Source organism: Ascidia mentula, chromosome 8, assembly GCF_947561715.1.
Source record: "Ascidia mentula chromosome 8, kaAscMent1.1, whole genome shotgun sequence".
NCBI classification, from domain to species: Eukaryota; Metazoa; Chordata; class Ascidiacea; order Phlebobranchia; family Ascidiidae; genus Ascidia; species Ascidia mentula.
Window position 1 is genome coordinate 5,716,554 of NC_138573.1, and position 17,936 is coordinate 5,734,489.

Sequence of the window (17,936 nt, forward strand, 5' to 3'; positions counted from 1 at the left end):
AGTGTAGAATAGACTTAGAACATGTAGATCACATTGCAATAGCGTTTTTTGAATACCTATAAAGTATATCGCAACGACATGGGTTTGACTGCGGTCACGCTATGTGAATCCCAGCATGCATGTTCGTCAAAGGCTTTGACTCAAACAGTAGGCAGTGAGCATTTGCAGCGCTGCATACAAGTGCCAATTTAATAATGTTCCGGGACATAGGATTTTTTAAAAATTGGTGTAGAATAGGCTTGGAACATGTAGATCACATTGCAATAGCGTTTTTTGAACACCTATAAAGTATATCGCCGACTGTTGCTGTTTTCTCATTTATTACATATCTCAGGTGCAGTTCTGCGATCCTATTTCAAAAATGAAATTTTAATGCTTCCTAATGCACGTTGCATGAGCAACGTAAGCGTAAAGTTTCTCAATTAAAGTCAGTTTTGCTACCGAAATGGAGGTTCGTAGTTTGAAAGCCTCTATAGATGCGAAATCGGGATGATTTATGAAAAAAAAACAATTTCTGTCTTTGTTACCGGTTTAAGTCACCCCCATGTTTGAAACGAGAAAACAAAGAAAGGGGGGGAGTTAACAAACCGGCCGCTATTCAAAAACAAAAACGCAAATTTGGTTATAAAACTAGTGAGCCCTCGAATTAGCACAAGCTATTGTTATTAGTGTTTGCAGGAGTTGTTTTGTCAAAAAACATATATTTGGATGTTTGTTATGACTTCTTTATGCAAATTAATGTATTCGCATTCGAACTCAGTTATTGTGTCTGTGCAGATCAACAACATTTCCGTTTCTACCTAATACAGGTTTTAATACGAACATTCTGGACAAGTCCAGGAAAATCCTGACGTGTGGTAAATCCTGACGTATGGTTATTGTCCCAGGGCTTGTTCAACAATAATTACATGCATGGATGTTCGAAACAATAGTTTTTAAAGCGCGCAAATAGTTTTAATCACACGTAATGTGGCAAAATCATAACAACCCGTACAAAAGCCTTACCGGAAAATATTTTGGGTTGAAAAAAACACTGGACTTGTCTTTTCTTTTGTTATCCAGATTGTCTGAAAACATGCAACCATATACGGAAAGGTCAGTTGTAAATTCGAAAACTCGTGTGACGCATCCGTAGATCCTAATTATTATCGTTTTATCCAAGCACTGGGCAAAGTTACTCCCTTTAGGAGGTGCTATAAGTTAAAAATAAATTTATCGCGACATACTTACCCCGGCCTTGTCAAAGGTTCCTACTCATGATGTAGTGAAATGTTTACATCAAAATACAGTTATATTAATTGACAACAAAGGAAGAACACGGTTCGTGTGTCAGATCTAACAAATAGGGGGGAGACCAGTCAATTTGGACGCAATTCTGTTGTTTCACAACTGGCTCTTTGGGCGATGATCGGCTGCAACGGTACTACTTTTTTTTAATGTTGACGCGCAAAGAGTTTGCTGTCGCATGGATAAAGTGTGTGTCACCACGAGTCGACTAACAATACGTAATTGGTGTTTGCAGTAGGTGTCGTTGTGGGTTGTAGTCTAAACACACTAAAAAAAAACAAGAAATTACTCTGCGTTCAAGCCAAATGGTTGCATATGTTGAGACATCATTGCGCTATTTAAAGCACGTGCATTTTAAGATCGGGCATATGAATTGCAAATAGAGCAAATAGAGAAATAACTGTTTGAGTAAAAGTCAGATATTTACTATTTTCTTTGATAATTGTTTATTGATCAGAACCTTAGTCTGTGTAGTTTGTAACTTTCGAAGTTGAAACAAGCAATGGTCGCGGGAAAAGGAACATTCGGACCCATGGACTTTGTCGTCTTCGTGGGTATGTATCATGATGTACCTCCCGTAGACTTTATCGTAAGGTCCGGTTCGGGATTGTTTGCTGGTTTTCCTCGACGTATAATGTTATAAGTGAGGAATTACGGCAAACCAACAGTCCTCTTTATTTTACTTCCCGTATAATTTTCTACATCACTAAATCCTTGGAAAAAAGCGTTCATAAACAAACACGTAATTCTGTGTTTCAGGAATGTTGGTGATAGCTGCAGGGATCGGCATTTTTTACGCTTTCAAAGATCGAAATGTAAAGTCGGTAAACAACTATTACTTCGGAGGTCGAAATCTTTCGCCGGTAAGTGCAATAACATATACAGTAGCTATGTTTAATTACGGTTTTTAAACCATTGTCCAAACCAACAAGAATCAACCCTAAAGACACACGCAGCCGAATAGGAAATTTAGAATTGCTGACATTGCGCCTGCAGCTAGTTACTTACAGATACAGTTTTATATCAACTGACCTCTTTCTTGCAATAATTTCCATGTTTACGGGATTTTGCTAGTTTTTAAATTTATTAATTTGTAATGCAGGAGTTTCCATTTTGTGCATGGGCAAAATCCCTTCAATGTTCTCCGCAAACATAACCCACAAGACTTCTTCTCAGATTCCGGTCGGGATTTCTATGGCGGTAACGTTTATTTCATCCATCGCAGTGCTGGGTTATCCCACGCACGCTTATATGATGGGAACAGCAGTGATATGGTTCAGCGTTGCTTCGCTCATGCAGGTCGTGGTGGCATGTGTTTATTACATACCGCTTTACCAGAGGCTTCGAACCGCATCAGTGTACGAGGTGATTGATTTAATCCTGTGAGCATTTAAAATCAGAATGGTCGAAGTGACCGATTGACCACACGAAGCTGTCCGACTTAATGATTATCCACGGTAATAAATTAGTATTGCACTTTTAACCGATTAGCCCGGGCATTTTGTTTTGGAAATATCATTTGTTGGCAATTCATTATTGACCCATGTTTTCACAGCTACTTCATACATTACGCTGCTTGCAAGTAATTCCTCAATTTTGTTGGGTCATTTTCCTGTTTTCTGATACTCTTTTGTATGTTTTAGTATCTGGAACTTCGATTTCACAAGAGGCTACGAAAATTTGCATCGATATTTTTCTCCATTCTCATGGTACAAGAATTTGTCGTTTGTTTTGAACATTTGTAATGTATGCTCACCTTTCTGACGTGAGTTTATTTATTAAAGCAGTTCCTATTTTCAACTTTGGTTTATTTTTGTTCCTATTTTCAACTTTGGTTTTGGAAGTCCCTTTCAATGCACTTTGATACACATCATGTGTTACAATCCACGTTGTAGATCGTTTTCATGGGACTGACTATGTATCTCACTTCACTTGCTCTGAATGCTGTCACGACGATGAATTTCTACCTCAGCATTCTCCTAACAGCGGGAATATGTACTTTCTATACGACTCTGGTAAATTATCTGCAGAACATTTCTTTAAACTTGATCAGTATTTACTAAAAGCGAGATCATAAAACAGGATTCGAATCGCACCAAGTCGTCGAATAAACAATTTTTGTGATTTTAGGGCGGCGCGAAAGCAGTTATATGGGTAGACACCGTGCAGGCTATGATAATGATGGGTGGTTCGATCGCGGTATTCATCAAGACGACACTTATTGTTGGTGGGCTACATAAGGTATGGGAAGCAATAGAAAGGGGACATAGGAACACAATTTGGAAGTAAGTGCTGATGTATGTTTTATACAAGTAAGATATTGGACTAGTTGCAGAAACAGTCCGTTCTGCTGGGCAACCATATAGATACTATAATAAGGATGCTATATTTTGACAGAAATGGAATAACCTAAACTGTGCTTGTTAAAATGTTTTGAAATAGTTTTGAATCATTAAAATTTTTTTTCCTTCTTTGTAGCTTTAGTTTTGATCATACTGCAACCAACAGCTTTTGGTCGATTGTGGTTGGCATGGGAACGACGTGGACGTCGGCTGCAGTTTGCAGTCAACTTATGACGCAACGTTACCAGTCATGCAAGAGTGTGAGGGATGCGAGAATGTAAGAAAATATATGGTTTCAGCTACTACAGTTTATTGTTTCTGTCACGTGCTAATGTATGGCTCGCATTAACATCAGTTTCACCAGACTATCGTCCCTGGACCTAACTAATTTTGGTGTTGCATCGCAAAAATGACTTCAGTCTAGTTTGTCATTTTTTGGAATGCTTTTAAAACAATACAAGATATAACTTTCAAACACCATTCACACTACCACACTCCTTGCTTATTTGTTAATATTAAATATTAGTTCAAACCATCATATTAAGTGCATCTCTACTTTCAACTATTCCGATGGCCGGACTGTTGTTCGTGGCTGCGCTCAACGGCTGTGCGATGTACGCCTACTTCGAAGGCTGTGATCCAAAAATGAACAACGAAATAAAGAGAATGGATCAGGTTCTTCCATATCTGGTTGTGCAGATATTTCAAGACGTGCCAGGCATGGCTGGTCTCTTTGTTTCTGCAGCTTATAGTGGGATGCTGAGGTAAAAAACAAACAAATTGATTCTGCTGCAAACAGTGGTGCACAATGTTGGTACTTAATCACAGAGACGCACGATCTGTTTTGTAAATAATAATGCTATTGGATGGGGTGCCACCTATAATTTTTTTTTACTAAATTACATGTATCTGACACTTGAAAAGCAAACCCCGATGATTAATTTTTCTAATTTTTCCTTCAGTACGATCTCGTCGGGAATCAGTGCTGTTTCCACATTGTTTCTTGAGGATTTCATTCTTATGTGGTTTCCAACTTTAAAAGAATCAACAAAGCTTACAATCAGCAAAACTTCCAGTATGGAAACATGAACACTAGAATAACTTTATGACTTTCATCCTAACTGTTCGTATTTAATTCATCAGGTCTGGTGATTGGAATCCTGGTGATGACCTTAGCTTATCTTACAGGCTTTATGGGACAAACCATCATCCAGATGGCGATAATTGTGGCCGGATTGTTTGGCGGACCTTTGCTTGGACTCTATACACTCGGTGTCTTCATGCCATGGGCCAACTCTATTGTGAGTTATGTGGAATCTTTTCCTATGTCACAACATAACAGGAACTTTATTTTGTTAGGGTGCTTTGGTTGGTTTTGTTTCTGGCTTCTGTTTTTCTTTGTGGGTCGCCATCGGTGGAATTTTCTACGGTCCTAAACCGATTTCAAATGATGTTACGCCGCTTTCTACAAATCAGTGTCCGATGGCAACCACATTTACTCCCTCTATTACCACCAGTTACGCAGTTAATGTGTTTGACATGGTGTCCGATACAACAGGGTCTTTTGTTGTAACTCCGCCAAGGTGGGTCGAACAAAACAAATTTATCAAAGATTGAAACACTTAAAAATTATTCTGAAATATTGTGGGACATTTTGATTGGATTATGTTCAATTTTACACACTGTTGATTGCTTTTGCAGATAATTTAATCTTGTTTGGTTTTGCAGACCTGCTATTACAGACTCTCTGTACTCTATATCTTACCTGTACTTGGGACTACTTGGTTTTCTTCTGTCATTTATTGTAGGATTGCTCGTTTCCTTCCTAACAGGTGAAACTGGATCAGGTGTACGTTAACACGTACTGTTTGTAAGTTTTATTCTCATGTCGGATGCCGATTTGAACAAACGTTGAACGTCCATCACCCAAGTTATTTTGCACAGTCCTATTTGTTTGAACGTGTTTTTAAGCTCTGTTATGTAGGTGTAAACTTGTTGCTAACGGTACAATTCTAGATATATCGTGTATGTGTAACAATATCATACTCTTACCAGGTGCAAATAATCCGAAGCAAAGTGACCCCAAGCTGTTCATGCCCTTCATTGACAATCGGTTCCTGCCCAACAAAGTTCGAACGTTCTTCAGGTTTGGCGTACCAGAAATCCAACAGAAGGCGATGGGTGACGACACAGTATCTCGCCACAGCAACACCATGCGGAAGCACGTGGAAGGTTGCGATATGGAAAACGAGCCTGAATCTCATCGACTGGAACCATTGATTTTGTAGTATCACAGATTAGTTGCGAGTTGGTGAAAATTATGTTGATAAACAAAGTTTTCCCATCAGGGATATTTTTTTGTTGTAACCTGTGGTGTAAATAACAACGTCAGTTTTTAATGTTTCTTTCGTTGCAGTCAGAACTGTGTACTTCTCATATTGTTCACACTTTGAGTAGAATATTATTTTACAAACGAAAACTCGAACACGTTCAAGTATACTGCCCTTGCCTTTCTCTTTGTAAATAGTGTGGTTTGTTGACAAGGAAGTGCCTGACGTTTGCAAGTGACATTTGCACCCAAGTGTTATAGAGAGGTAACTGTGGTCAACAAATAACAAGAGCTTTTGTAAAGAGGAAAGTACGCAGCGGTTTTGTTTTTCAGGTGATAAAACTAGGGAGCCCACGTTTCAGCAAACGATATTTGTTATTAGTGTTTACGGGCGCTTATTTATTGAAAAAACATTTGGATGCATGTTATGACATTTTTTTGCAATTTAATGTATTGGCATTCGATCTCATTTATTGTGTCTGTGCAGATCTTTTTGAAGTTTTAAATTCGTAATGGTTGCGGAAAAAGGAGCATTCGGACCTGTGGACTTTGTCGTTTTCGTGGGTAGGTACAAATCATATGGTTCTCATGTAGGCTTTGTATTTATGCTATCTTAACAGTGAAGAAATTATTACCCCTGAACGATCTTTAGGCAAACTGACAGCCTCACTAATTTGACTTTCCGTATAGTTGCTGTTTAATCGTACAGGTTACGTCAGGGGTCGCAACATTTCCCCAAAGACAAATTTTACCAGTGGACCGTGCTTTTTTTCGCTAACAATGTCGTTATATGCGCATAACAATCAATGAGATTAACAGTGTCGTTATATTAACTGTTTATAGTGTTGCTCAACCTTGCGAATTGGGGACATTGAGGTTGACAACTTCCATACGCCGACTAAACACGTAAAACAAATAAATTACGTGTTTATTAATGGGGTAATCGTGGCACAACGCGTTGGAGTCAATGTGCTGATATGAAGAAAATTTGCGTGCATGTAAGCAAACACATAACACTGTATGACAGGAATGCTGGTGATAGCTGCAGGGATCGGCATTTTCTACGCCTTCAAAGATCGAAGGGTGAAGTCAGTGGAAAATTATTACTTTGGAGGTCGAAATCTTTCGCCGGTAAAAGCCAACAACAATTAAGTAGTTGTTATCTGTTGTGAAACCCTTTTTAAAAACAAGCAAGAATTGTTCAATTGGTTGAATGAAAATCATCATAGTTCACAAGGGTTAATTTTATTTCTTAATTTATGTTTCACCCTTGAAAAAATGTTTAACGGGCGTTTTAACAAGAACAATATGCAATTCAAAAATATATTACATACATCTAAACACAGTTAATGTTTAAGAGGAACATCCCTCCACCAACATAAACCACAAGACTATTCTTCCCAGATTCCGGTCGGGATATCTATGGCGGTAACGTTTATATCATCAATCACTGTGCTGGGTTATCCCACGCACGCTTATATGATGGGAACAGCAGTGATGTGGTTCAGCGTTGCTACGCTCGTGCAGGTCGTGGTGGCATGTGTTTATTACATACCGCTTTACCAGAGGCTTCGAAGCGCATCAGTATACGAGGTAATTGATTTAAGTCTGTGAGGATTTACAACCAAATCAGTCAAAGTGACCGAATGTTCACACAATAAAGTTGTCCGACTTACTGATTATACACGGAAATAAATTCGTGTTCGCATTAAGAAACTCCAACCAGGAAAAACGTTGATTATCAAATCATCCAAATACCAAAGTCTACTCATATTGCATGCATAGTGTTGCTTGCAAGTCATTTTTTCATTTTCTTGGGTCATCTCCCTATTTTCTGATGCTCTTTTGTTTGTTTTAGTATCTGGAACTTCGATTTCACAGAAGAGTACGGAAATTTGCTTCCTTATTTTTCACCTTTGTCATGGTACAGGAATTTGTCGTTTTGCTTAAATTCTGTTTCTTACTTTCTCGTTTATTTAAGGAGAAATTCTTTATTAAAGGATGATTTGCGGTTTTGTTCTCTATTGCAGCTTTGATTTTGGACGTATCTTTATTAATGCACTTTGATACATTTAACTTGGGAGTCGAACTGGAAATGAAACCCGAACCTTTAAATAGGTTTCAGCAGTTTAATTTTTGTAAGCTGAATCCGAACGAGTAATTTGTAACCTAAAAAAAAACGGAACTAAACCGGATATTGTGAACAGAAAAACTAATGCGTATCAATTTTGAAAATCAAAACACCCGGTATGTATTAGGCTCCGGTTATTCATACTTACACGCAACACCTATTAACGAAGTAAGACGTCTCATGCATTAGCTGACGAAAGGTCTTCCCAGTCGTTGTGCAGGACCCTTGCTCGTAGCAATTACGCTTTAAGTTCATAACGGTAAAGTGAAACTGATGCTGCTCTAACCTGTATTTTGCTTGAAACGGACCTGAACCGAATAAAAATAACTTTTAAGAATCCTAACCGGAAATTAACCCGTACAACTAGTGGTTCGATTCCCTGCTCATTATTCGTCATTGTAGGTCATTTTCATGGGACTGACGATGTATCTCACTTCACTTGCTCTGAATGCTGTCACGCCGATGAATTTCAATTTCAGCATTCTCCTCACAGCGGGAATATGCACCTTCTATACGACCCTGGTAAATTATCTGCAGACTTGTGGAAAAATTGAGTTAATTGACAAAACTAACAAGGAATAGTTTGTTTAACACTTTTTTAAAAACCTGATCAATATTCACTGCAACCAAGTTCATGAATTAGAATTCGAATCGCACCGAATCATCGAATATCCAACGTTTGTGGATTTAGGGCGGCGCCAAAGCGGTTATATGGACAGACACCGTGCAGGCTGTGATAATGATGGGTGGTTCAATCGCGGTATTCATCAAGACGACACTTATTGTAGGTGGGCTACATAAGGTATGGGAAGCAATAGAAAGAGGACAAAGGAACACAATTTGGAAGTAAGTGCTGATGTATGTTTTATACAAGTAAGATATCGGACCAGTTACAGACACAGTCCGTTGGGCAACCAAACAGATACAATAGTTAGGATATGCTATTTTGACAGAAATGGAATAACCTAAACTGTGTTTGTCAAAATCACCAAAATTTTAATGTATTCTTTGTAGTTTTAGCTTCGATCCTACTTCAACCAATAGCTTTTGGTCGATTGTGGTTGGCATGGGAACCACGTGGACGTCTGCTTCAGCTTGCAGTCAGATCATCGGGCAACGCTACCAGTCATGCAAGAGTGTGCGGGATGCGAGAATGTAAGAACATACGATTTCAGCTACTAAGTTTATTTTCGTCTTGGCCATTTTGCACTTCCCAAACTAATTACTTCATTTGAAAATATCAAATATTTGTTCAAATCATCATATTAAGTGCATCTCTACTTTCTGCTATTCCGATGGCCGGACTGTTGTTCGTGGCTGCGCTCAACGGTTGTGCGATGTACGCATATTTCGAAGGCTGTGATCCAAAAATGAACAACGAAATAAAGAAAATAGACGAAACTGTTCCATATCTGGTTGTAAAGATATTTCAAGACGTACCGGGAATGGCTGGTATGTTTGTATCTGCAGCCTACAGTGGGATGCTCAGGTAAAGGATAATGTTTAAGGGGATAAAAAAACACAAAAATTTTTAAAAAATTTTGAGATTAAGTTACAACGTAACAAAATTTGCAAATGACACTAAATACACTATTATACGTTAATCTTCTGATCTTTCCGTTAGCACAGTTTCCTCTGGAATTTGTGCAGTTTCCACATTGCTTCTTGAAGATTTCTTTCTTATGTGGTTCCCAGACATAAAAGAAACAACGAAGCTCACTATCAGCAAAATATCCAGTATGAAAACATCAACAACAGCAACATTATTGAAATCCATCATATCAACGTATTTCTGTTGCCTCAGGTCTGGTGATTGGAATCCTGGTGACGATCTTAGCTTATCTGTTCGGTTTGATGGGACAAACCATCATCCAGATGGCGGTGACTATGATCGGATTGTTCGGTGGACCTTTGCTTGGACTCTACACACTTGGTGTCTTCATGCCATGGGCCAACTCTATTGTGAGTTATGTGTAATATTTTCATATGTCACAACATAACAGGAACTTCATTTTGTTAGGGTGCTTTGGTTGGTTATGTTTCTGGCTTCTGTTTTTCCTTGTGGGTCGCCATCGGTGGAATCATCTACGGTCCTAAATCGATTTCTAACGATGTTACGCCGCTTTCTATCAATCAGTGTCCGAATGCAACCACATTTACTTCCTTTATTACCACCAGTCACACAGTTAATGTGTTTGACATTGTGTCCAATACAACAGGGTCTTTTATTGTAATTCCGCCAAGGTGGGTCGAACAAAACAAATTTATCAAAGATTGAAACACTCAAAAATTATTCTGAAACACTGTGGGGTGTTCTATTGGGCTATTGACGTTTGCTTACTTGATTGTCATTTTATTTATTAATTTTTTGTTTAAATATGTTTGGTTTTACAGACCAGATATTGCAGACACTCTGTACTCTATATCTTACCTGTACTTGGGACTACTCGGATTTCTTCTGTCTTTTATTGTAGGATTACTCGTTTCCTTCTTAACAGGTGAAACTGGATCAGGTGTATGTTAACACGTACTGTTTGTAAGTTTTATTCTCATGTCGGATGCCGATTTGAACAAACGTTGAACGTCCATCACCCAAGTTATTTCGCACAGTCCTATTTGTTTGAACGTGTTTTTAAGCTCCGTTATGTAGGAGTGAACTTGTTGCTAAAAGTACAATTCTAAATATATCGTGTATGTGTAATAATAACATACTCTTACCAGGTGCAAATAATCCGAAGCACAGTGACCCCAAGCTGTTCATGCCCTTCATTGACAATCGGTTCCTGCCCAACAAAGTTCGAACGTTCTTCAGGTTTGGCGTACCAGAAATCCAACAGAAGGCGATGGGTGACGACACAGTTTCTCGCCACAGCGACACCTTGCGGAAGCACATGGAAGGTTGCGATATGGAAAACGAGCCTGAATCTCATCGACAAGAACCATTGATTTTGTAGTATTTCAGATTCATAGCGTTGGTGAATAGTTAGTTCAAGTTGGTAATCTTAATAATGATAAACATATTAGTTTTGGCTTTAGTATTTTGTTTGATGAATTTGGTTTTCGCACCTTATTATGCTTTTGTCATTGGGATTAATTTTTTTCTTGTAACTTGTGCTGCAAATAAAAATTTCTAATCACAAATTTATTTTCGTTTGCGTCAGGAATGCGTTTAAAAAATATTCACATCGTCAGTACAAAATTGTTGCTTGGGTGGAACTTGAAAGCAAAATTTATCAAAACTAAATACTGTCCACACACAGTTACGTTTTTCACGGTATAACGTGTAGTCTGTGTTGACTATATTTTGCCACAGAAATTTTTGGTGAACGCAGCGTTGGTGTTTCTGTAAGGATATGTTTCAACACGAACAGCTGACAATGGAACGTCTGATGCGGTACGTTGCAACATATGACCTTTTGGTACATTTGTATGTGGTGTAGAAAAAAATCCATTAGAAACAAATTCAAGTGGCAATATTCGAAAAACGTAGTTGCCAACTTATTAGGTTCTCTTAGTGTTGTAACGAATGTAATTACAGCGCAATTTCTCCCTCCAAAAACAGTTTTGCTGGATGGGCTATAGAAACAACCAATTTTTCTCTTTGAAACCGGCTTAAGAACAAGTCACTCCCTTCTTTGAAACGGGCAAACAAAGAAAGGGGCAAGTTAACAAATCGGCCGCTATTCACAAACAAAACGCGAACACGTTCAAGTACTGTCCTTGCCTTTCTCTTTGGAAAGAACGTGATTTGTTGACATGGTATAGGTAACGTTTGCAAGTGACATTTGCACCCAAGTATTTTGGGGATGTAACAGAAAGCTTGCAAGGCTAGTTAGAGTGCAATATTGGGAGAGTTTTTTCTGAAAGAAGCAAGGTCTCCTTTGGAAAGAAAACTTTGTTTAAAGAGTGCAAGATGGTTTACGAACACTTCTGCACACAAACTTACCGTCTTGATACGCGATGGCCAGCAAACAACAGAGTTTAACAAAAGTTTTTATGAGAAATGAAGTACGCAGCGGTTTTGTTGTCCTGGTGATAAAACTAGTAAGCCCATGAATCGTCCAACGCTGTTTGCTATTAGTGTTTGCAGTCGCTGTTTTCGACCGTATTACAGACATCGCAGATAAGTGTATCCAAAATTTGGCAAGCAGCTGCACAAAAAGATCATACAGAACAAACATTGAAGACGGGCACATTTTCCTTTTCCAGTCAAGTTTTCTGGTCAGCTCCTTGGTTTTCGTGTCGATGCAGATTCTTAGTTTTAGAGATCAAAATTCGTAATGGTTGCGGAAAAAGGAGCATTCGGACCTGTGGACTTTGTTGTCTTCGTGGGTAGGTACAATCATGTGATTCTCTAAAGCTTTATTGTCAAGCCCGATTGACGAATGTTTGCCGGTTTCTCTCAACAGTGTAAAATGATTAACCCCGAAAGAATTTAAACCAAGCCGACAGCCACATTTATGTTACTTACCATACAGTTTTTGCTGATAGGGGTCGCGAACTAAAGCCTTATTCTGCCAGTGGGTTGTATTGTTTTTCCGCTGACAATATCGTTCTCTTTGCTGTGTGTAGTAAGCAAACACATAACTCTTCTGTATGACAGGAATGCTGGTGATAGCTGCGGGGATCGGCATTTTCTACGCCTTTAAAGATCGAAGGGTGAAATCAGTTGAAAATTATTACTTTGGAGGTCGAAATCTTTCGCCGGTAAAAGCACAACAACAATTAAGTAGTTGTTATCTACACGTTGTGATACTATTTTCAAAATAAGCTAGAATGGTTCAATGGTATGGACTTGCTAGAAAATCATTGTCGATAGGAGTTGCTTTAATCCCCCAACCTATGCTCTGCCCTGAAAATGTTTGTTTGAAACAAGCGCTTGGAAAAAGGGGTAATAAAAAGCCGTTTGCGAGGGTACTGCTAACATTATAACCTCTCAATTTACACCGCTATTGTAACAGAATGACGAGACGAACAAAAAACATTGCTTGTGATTCGTTTAAAGTCCTGTCCCTATGTGTGTCTTACCCCGACGGAACAATTTGTTTTAGGGGGTCGGCGTATGTTTGCCCTTTCTGTTTAATAAGTTATTAATTTCCCCAATGTTTGCCCGCATGTCGATCAAAATATAGGGAACTTGGTGATAAACGGACTTGATTGGCGAGTAAATAATTTGCTGTAAAACGCCCCAGTTATCCTGCCTGATGTACCAACAATAACATAGTGCTGTATGCGTTCCAGTACATATCCTGATAGGAAAGTCAGAAGTGTAGTTGACCACTAAAATAGAGAATATGTAATACATATATTTTGTAAATGACAGTTTGTATCAACAAAATCTCCTGATATAGTTTAATGGCTGACAAAGACTTAGCTACAGCTACAACAACTTCTGAAATTAATCCCATAAAGTCTTTTCAATTGATAAATAGATTTCGCCTATGTTTGTAAGCATCATCAGTATAGCTTATTAAAATAGAATCATTGCAGATTAAAAAACCTAGTTAAAGTGCCATCAAAACCTTCTTCATAGATTCCGGTCGGGATGTCTATGGCGGTGACGTTTATATCATCAATCACTGTGCTGGGTTATCCCACGCACGCTTATATGATGGGAACAGCAGTGATGTGGTTCAGCGTTGCCTCGCTCGTGCAGGTCGTTGTGGCATGTGTTTATTACATACCGCTTTACCAGAGGCTTCAAACCGCATCAGTGTACGAGGTGATTGAGTTAACATTGAGGTCGTTACCCACCAGACTTTGCCAAAGTGTTCACACGGAGATGTTACAACCAAACGAGTTACATCAAATACCGTAAATAAATTCGGATTTAGGAACACAACTCACGGGTTTTCTCATAATGCTGAGTATAAAAAGACTGGCCCATATTGTTATTAACACTTTAACATGACAGTGTTAAAAATTCGGATTGTTATTCACAAGTTTATTTTTAATTCTCCGCTTCTATTTGGATCGATTCATATGATTACGTGTTTATTTAAACAAGTTCGACCTTTCAAATTTGGTACATGGAAAATTACTGAATATATTAACAAAATTTACTGAATATTAATGCGGTTAAACCAAGTTATTTGTTTAGTTTTATATTACCTGCAATAATCAAATACTATTCTATATTTTAGTATCTCGAGCTTCGATTTCACAGCAGGGTCCGAAAATTTGCTTCGTTGTTTTTCGCTACAAACATGGTAAAGAACAGTTTGTATTTCCTTCGTACTTTTGTATCTTTGGCGTGGTCGCATGTCTGGCATTGGTTTGAAACACATCTCAAAGTGTACATTGATATTATTCATTATAGATCGTTTTCCTGGGACTAACTGTATATCTCACTTCTCTTGCCTTGAATGCTGTCACGCCGGTGGATTTTAATCTCAGCATTCTCCTCACAGCGGGAATATGCACTTTCTATACGACTCTGGTAAGTTGGCCACTTGCAATACTAGGGTTTGTGCAAACAAAAGTTAACAACAGTAAGACAACTCATTTGAAGCCTGTTCAATATAAACAGAAAAGAAGTTCGCTCCATGACACTATCTTTTGTGATTTTAGGGCGGTGCGAAAGCAGTTATATGGGCAGACACCGTGCAGGCGGTCATTATGGTCGTTGGTTCAATAGCGGTATTCATCAAGACGACACTTATTGTAGGTGGACTACAGAAGGTTTGGGAAGCAATAGAAAGAGGACAAAGGAACACAATTTGGAAGTAAGTGCCGATTTGTGCGCACCAAATGTTAATGTTATCACATCAGTTGCATAAAATTCCGCTAAGCTGAGTCCCAACTGGGCCCGAAAACGGAAAAAGTACCAATGCCCCAATACCAGCAAAGCTGTTTTAAAAAAGCTTATTTGTGCTTTGAATCAGACCACTCAAGAATTATTTTTTGCTTTGCAGCTTTAGTCTTGATCCCACTTCAACCAATAGCTTTTGGTCGATTGTGGTCGGCATGGGAACGACGTGGACGTCTGTTTCAGTTTGCAGTCAGCTGATCGCGCAACGCTACCAGTCATGCAAGAGTGTGGCGGATGCAAGGATGTAAAAACATAGGGTTTTTCACATTGACATCAGTTTCACCCAGCAGACTATGATCCCAGAGACCATCACTTTTTGGGGGGGTCCCAGCACATTTTGTTTGCGGCACACCAAAAATTTATAACAGTTTAATTTTCCACCTAATCTTTTTTAAAACAACACTAATGAATATACGGATACGCAACAGCATTTAATTCCAAGTACGACCAGGTTGGCGTTAATAAATTGTCTGAATGTCGGATGGGCACAAACAAAGAGTGATGGTAATTTTCCCCTAAAAAGGTTTTTTAGTTCCACTGATAATTGTGATGGTAACATATACAAGCACTTGCATAACACTCACATTTACCCCTTTACACAACACATTTCCAAGAGCTAGTGCTGACAAGTAAAACTTTTTCGCGTCACACCTTAGTGTGTTTCACACAGATTGAGAAAACCTTCAATACAACCAAATAATCCGTGTTTTGAAACAGTAAAACACCATATAAGGAGTTAAATTGTTTGATGAGTTTCTGCTAGTTTATTTCTAATCAATGCCTTAATAGCGGAAATTTTCGAATATTTCATTTACATTAGCACATATCACTTTTTTTGCGAACATTTGAGCATACATGTGATGAATTATATAAAGTGTAATAACGAATTGTCGCATACATAACAGAGCGTCCCTACTATCCACTATTCCGATGGCCGGACTGTTGTTCGTGGCTGCGCTCAACGGCTGTGCGATGTACGCTTATTTCGAAGGCTGTGACCCAAAAATGAACAACGAAATTAAGAAAATGGATCAGGTTCTTCCATATCTGGTTGTGCAGATATTTCAAGACGTGCCAGGAATGGCTGGTCTCTTTGTTTCTGCAGCTTATAGTGGGATGCTGAGGTAAACCATGGCGTCATACACTATAGATTCGTGTTCAAGAGTATTTCGAAAAAAATTTGCACTGTAATCGTTAAGTTGCATATACCCTATTCGTTTTCTTCTATTTTATCTTCAGCACTGTCTCCTCGGGAATCAGTGCTGCTTCCACATTGTTTCTTGAGGATTTCTTACTGGCGTGGTTCCCAAAATTAAAGGAATCAAAGAAGCTCACCATTAGCAAAATTCTCAGTATGAAAACATCAACACCAGCAACTTTATGACTGCTATGAAATATGTGCATGTCTGTTGCCTCAGGTCTACTGCTTGGAATCCTGGTGACGACCTTAGCTTATCTTATCGGCTTCATGGGACAAAACATCATCCAGATTGCGGTGACTGTGGTCGGATTGTTTGGTGGACCTTTGCTTGGACTCTACACACTTGGTGTCTTCATGCCCTGGGCCAACTCTATTGTAAGTTTAGCGCAAGTACGCTGTTGGATTTAAAGTAAAGCAACTTTCTTTATCAGGGTGCATTTGTCGGTTGTGTTTTTGGAACGTGTTTTTCCTTGTGGGTCGCCATCGGTGGAATCATCTACGGTCCGAAACCGATTCCATATGGCGTTGCGCCGCTGTCGACCGACCAGTGTCCGAATGTAACCACACTCAATTCCACCGGTGTTGCTACAAGTTCTCCCTTCACACTCGAAAGCATGATATTGAACACAACAGCAACATCCGTTGCTGTAACTTCGCAAAGGTGGGTCAATAGAGTAACTTTATCGTAGATTGTGATGATAAAGGACATGAGATACTATTCAGGCACCTTTTATATGGGCCCTACTAAAATATATGTTTATTTAAAACAATTGGTTTTGCAGACCAGCTATCGCAGACACTCTGTACTCTATATCTTACCTGTACTTGGGACTACTTGGATTTCTACTGACATTTATTGTAGGATTACTCGCTTCCTTTTTAACAGGTGAAACTGGATCAGATGTATGTTAACACGTTCTGTTTGTAAGTTTTAATCTCATGATGGATGCCGATTTGAAGAAACGTCAATTGTTTATCACTCATGATAACCACGATATTGGTTGTGGAGGACCACTATTTTAAGCAAATTGCATTGTAGACATACAATTAGAATTGGAATATTTGTACTACTAATTAACAGCGCAGTTGCAAAACATTGATGATATGGTCTTTGGAGCGATAATGCTTTTTATTTATATATATACGCTTTTATCATCATGTTTCATTATAGGCGTTAACTTGTGTCTAACGTCCCGATTATGTATTCATGATTTGGACGATCGTCACCTTTTTGCTTACCAGGTGCAAATAATCCGAAGCACAGTGACCCCAAGCTGTTCATGCCCTTCATTGACAATCGGTTCCTGCCCAACAAAGTTCGAACGTTCTTCAGGTTTGGTGTACCAGAAATCCAACTGATAGCGATGGAGAGTGACTCAGTATCCTATCGCAGCGACACCTTGCGGAGACACTTGGAAGGTTGGGAAATGGAAAACGGACCCGAATCTCATCGACAAGAACCATTAATTTTGTATGATCAAAAGGAAACAGACTTATAGCTATGATTTGTTGTAGTGACTTGTTGGTAAACTCATGTAAAAGCAGGTAAATTACAATTTTGTACACACGTTGAAAAAGATCTGCGTGCTGCTGTCGTTAGCGTTGTTTGTTTAAAATGTATTTAAACAGAAAACCAGTGTAATTAACTAAATGTTTGATATAAAGTAATGCGAAGGAAACGCCCCATTTTTTTTACATAAACCGTATGGAATATAAATAACGGTTTCCCTAAACTTTTTTGCGGTTGTTCCAATCATGCTCTATGGGTCTAACCTGTGCTACATACGATACAAAACCTTTTATCAATTACCCTCCTTTCTAAGACTCACACATTT

General features: G+C 38.7%; 3 protein-coding genes across 3 annotated transcripts; all 3 read left to right on the forward strand.

Moving 5' to 3' along the window:
• The first annotated feature begins 1,789 nt into the window (after nt 1-1,789).
• On the forward strand, nt 1,790-5,917 carry LOC145910941 (sodium-coupled monocarboxylate transporter 1-like). The gene is made up of 13 exons (XM_082998166.1): nt 1,790-1,841; nt 2,047-2,150; nt 2,464-2,652; nt 2,931-2,996; nt 3,183-3,302; nt 3,418-3,572; nt 3,766-3,906; nt 4,175-4,393; nt 4,592-4,704; nt 4,773-4,930; nt 4,989-5,212; nt 5,358-5,461; nt 5,685-5,917. The coding sequence occupies exons 1-13, from the start codon at nt 1,790-1,792 to the stop codon at nt 5,915-5,917; spliced, it is 1,878 nt and encodes a 625-aa protein (XP_082854292.1).
• A 553-nt stretch (nt 5,918-6,470) lies between these two features.
• Nucleotides 6,471-11,043, forward strand: LOC145910945 (sodium-coupled monocarboxylate transporter 1-like). The gene is made up of 13 exons (XM_082998172.1): nt 6,471-6,522; nt 6,986-7,089; nt 7,363-7,551; nt 7,817-7,882; nt 8,492-8,611; nt 8,781-8,935; nt 9,104-9,244; nt 9,360-9,578; nt 9,714-9,826; nt 9,894-10,051; nt 10,110-10,333; nt 10,484-10,587; nt 10,811-11,043. The coding sequence occupies exons 1-13, from the start codon at nt 6,471-6,473 to the stop codon at nt 11,041-11,043; spliced, it is 1,878 nt and encodes a 625-aa protein (XP_082854298.1).
• Nucleotides 11,044-12,369: 1,326 nt separating this feature from the next.
• LOC145910947 (sodium-coupled monocarboxylate transporter 1-like) lies at nt 12,370-17,600 on the forward strand. Its single transcript, XM_082998174.1, has 13 exons — nt 12,370-12,421; nt 12,693-12,796; nt 13,623-13,811; nt 14,233-14,298; nt 14,409-14,528; nt 14,660-14,814; nt 15,004-15,144; nt 15,806-16,024; nt 16,140-16,252; nt 16,319-16,476; nt 16,533-16,762; nt 16,884-16,987; nt 17,344-17,600. Exons 1-13 carry the CDS (start codon nt 12,370-12,372, stop codon nt 17,598-17,600), a joined length of 1,908 nt encoding a protein of 635 aa, XP_082854300.1.
• Nucleotides 17,601-17,936: the final 336 nt, after the last annotated feature.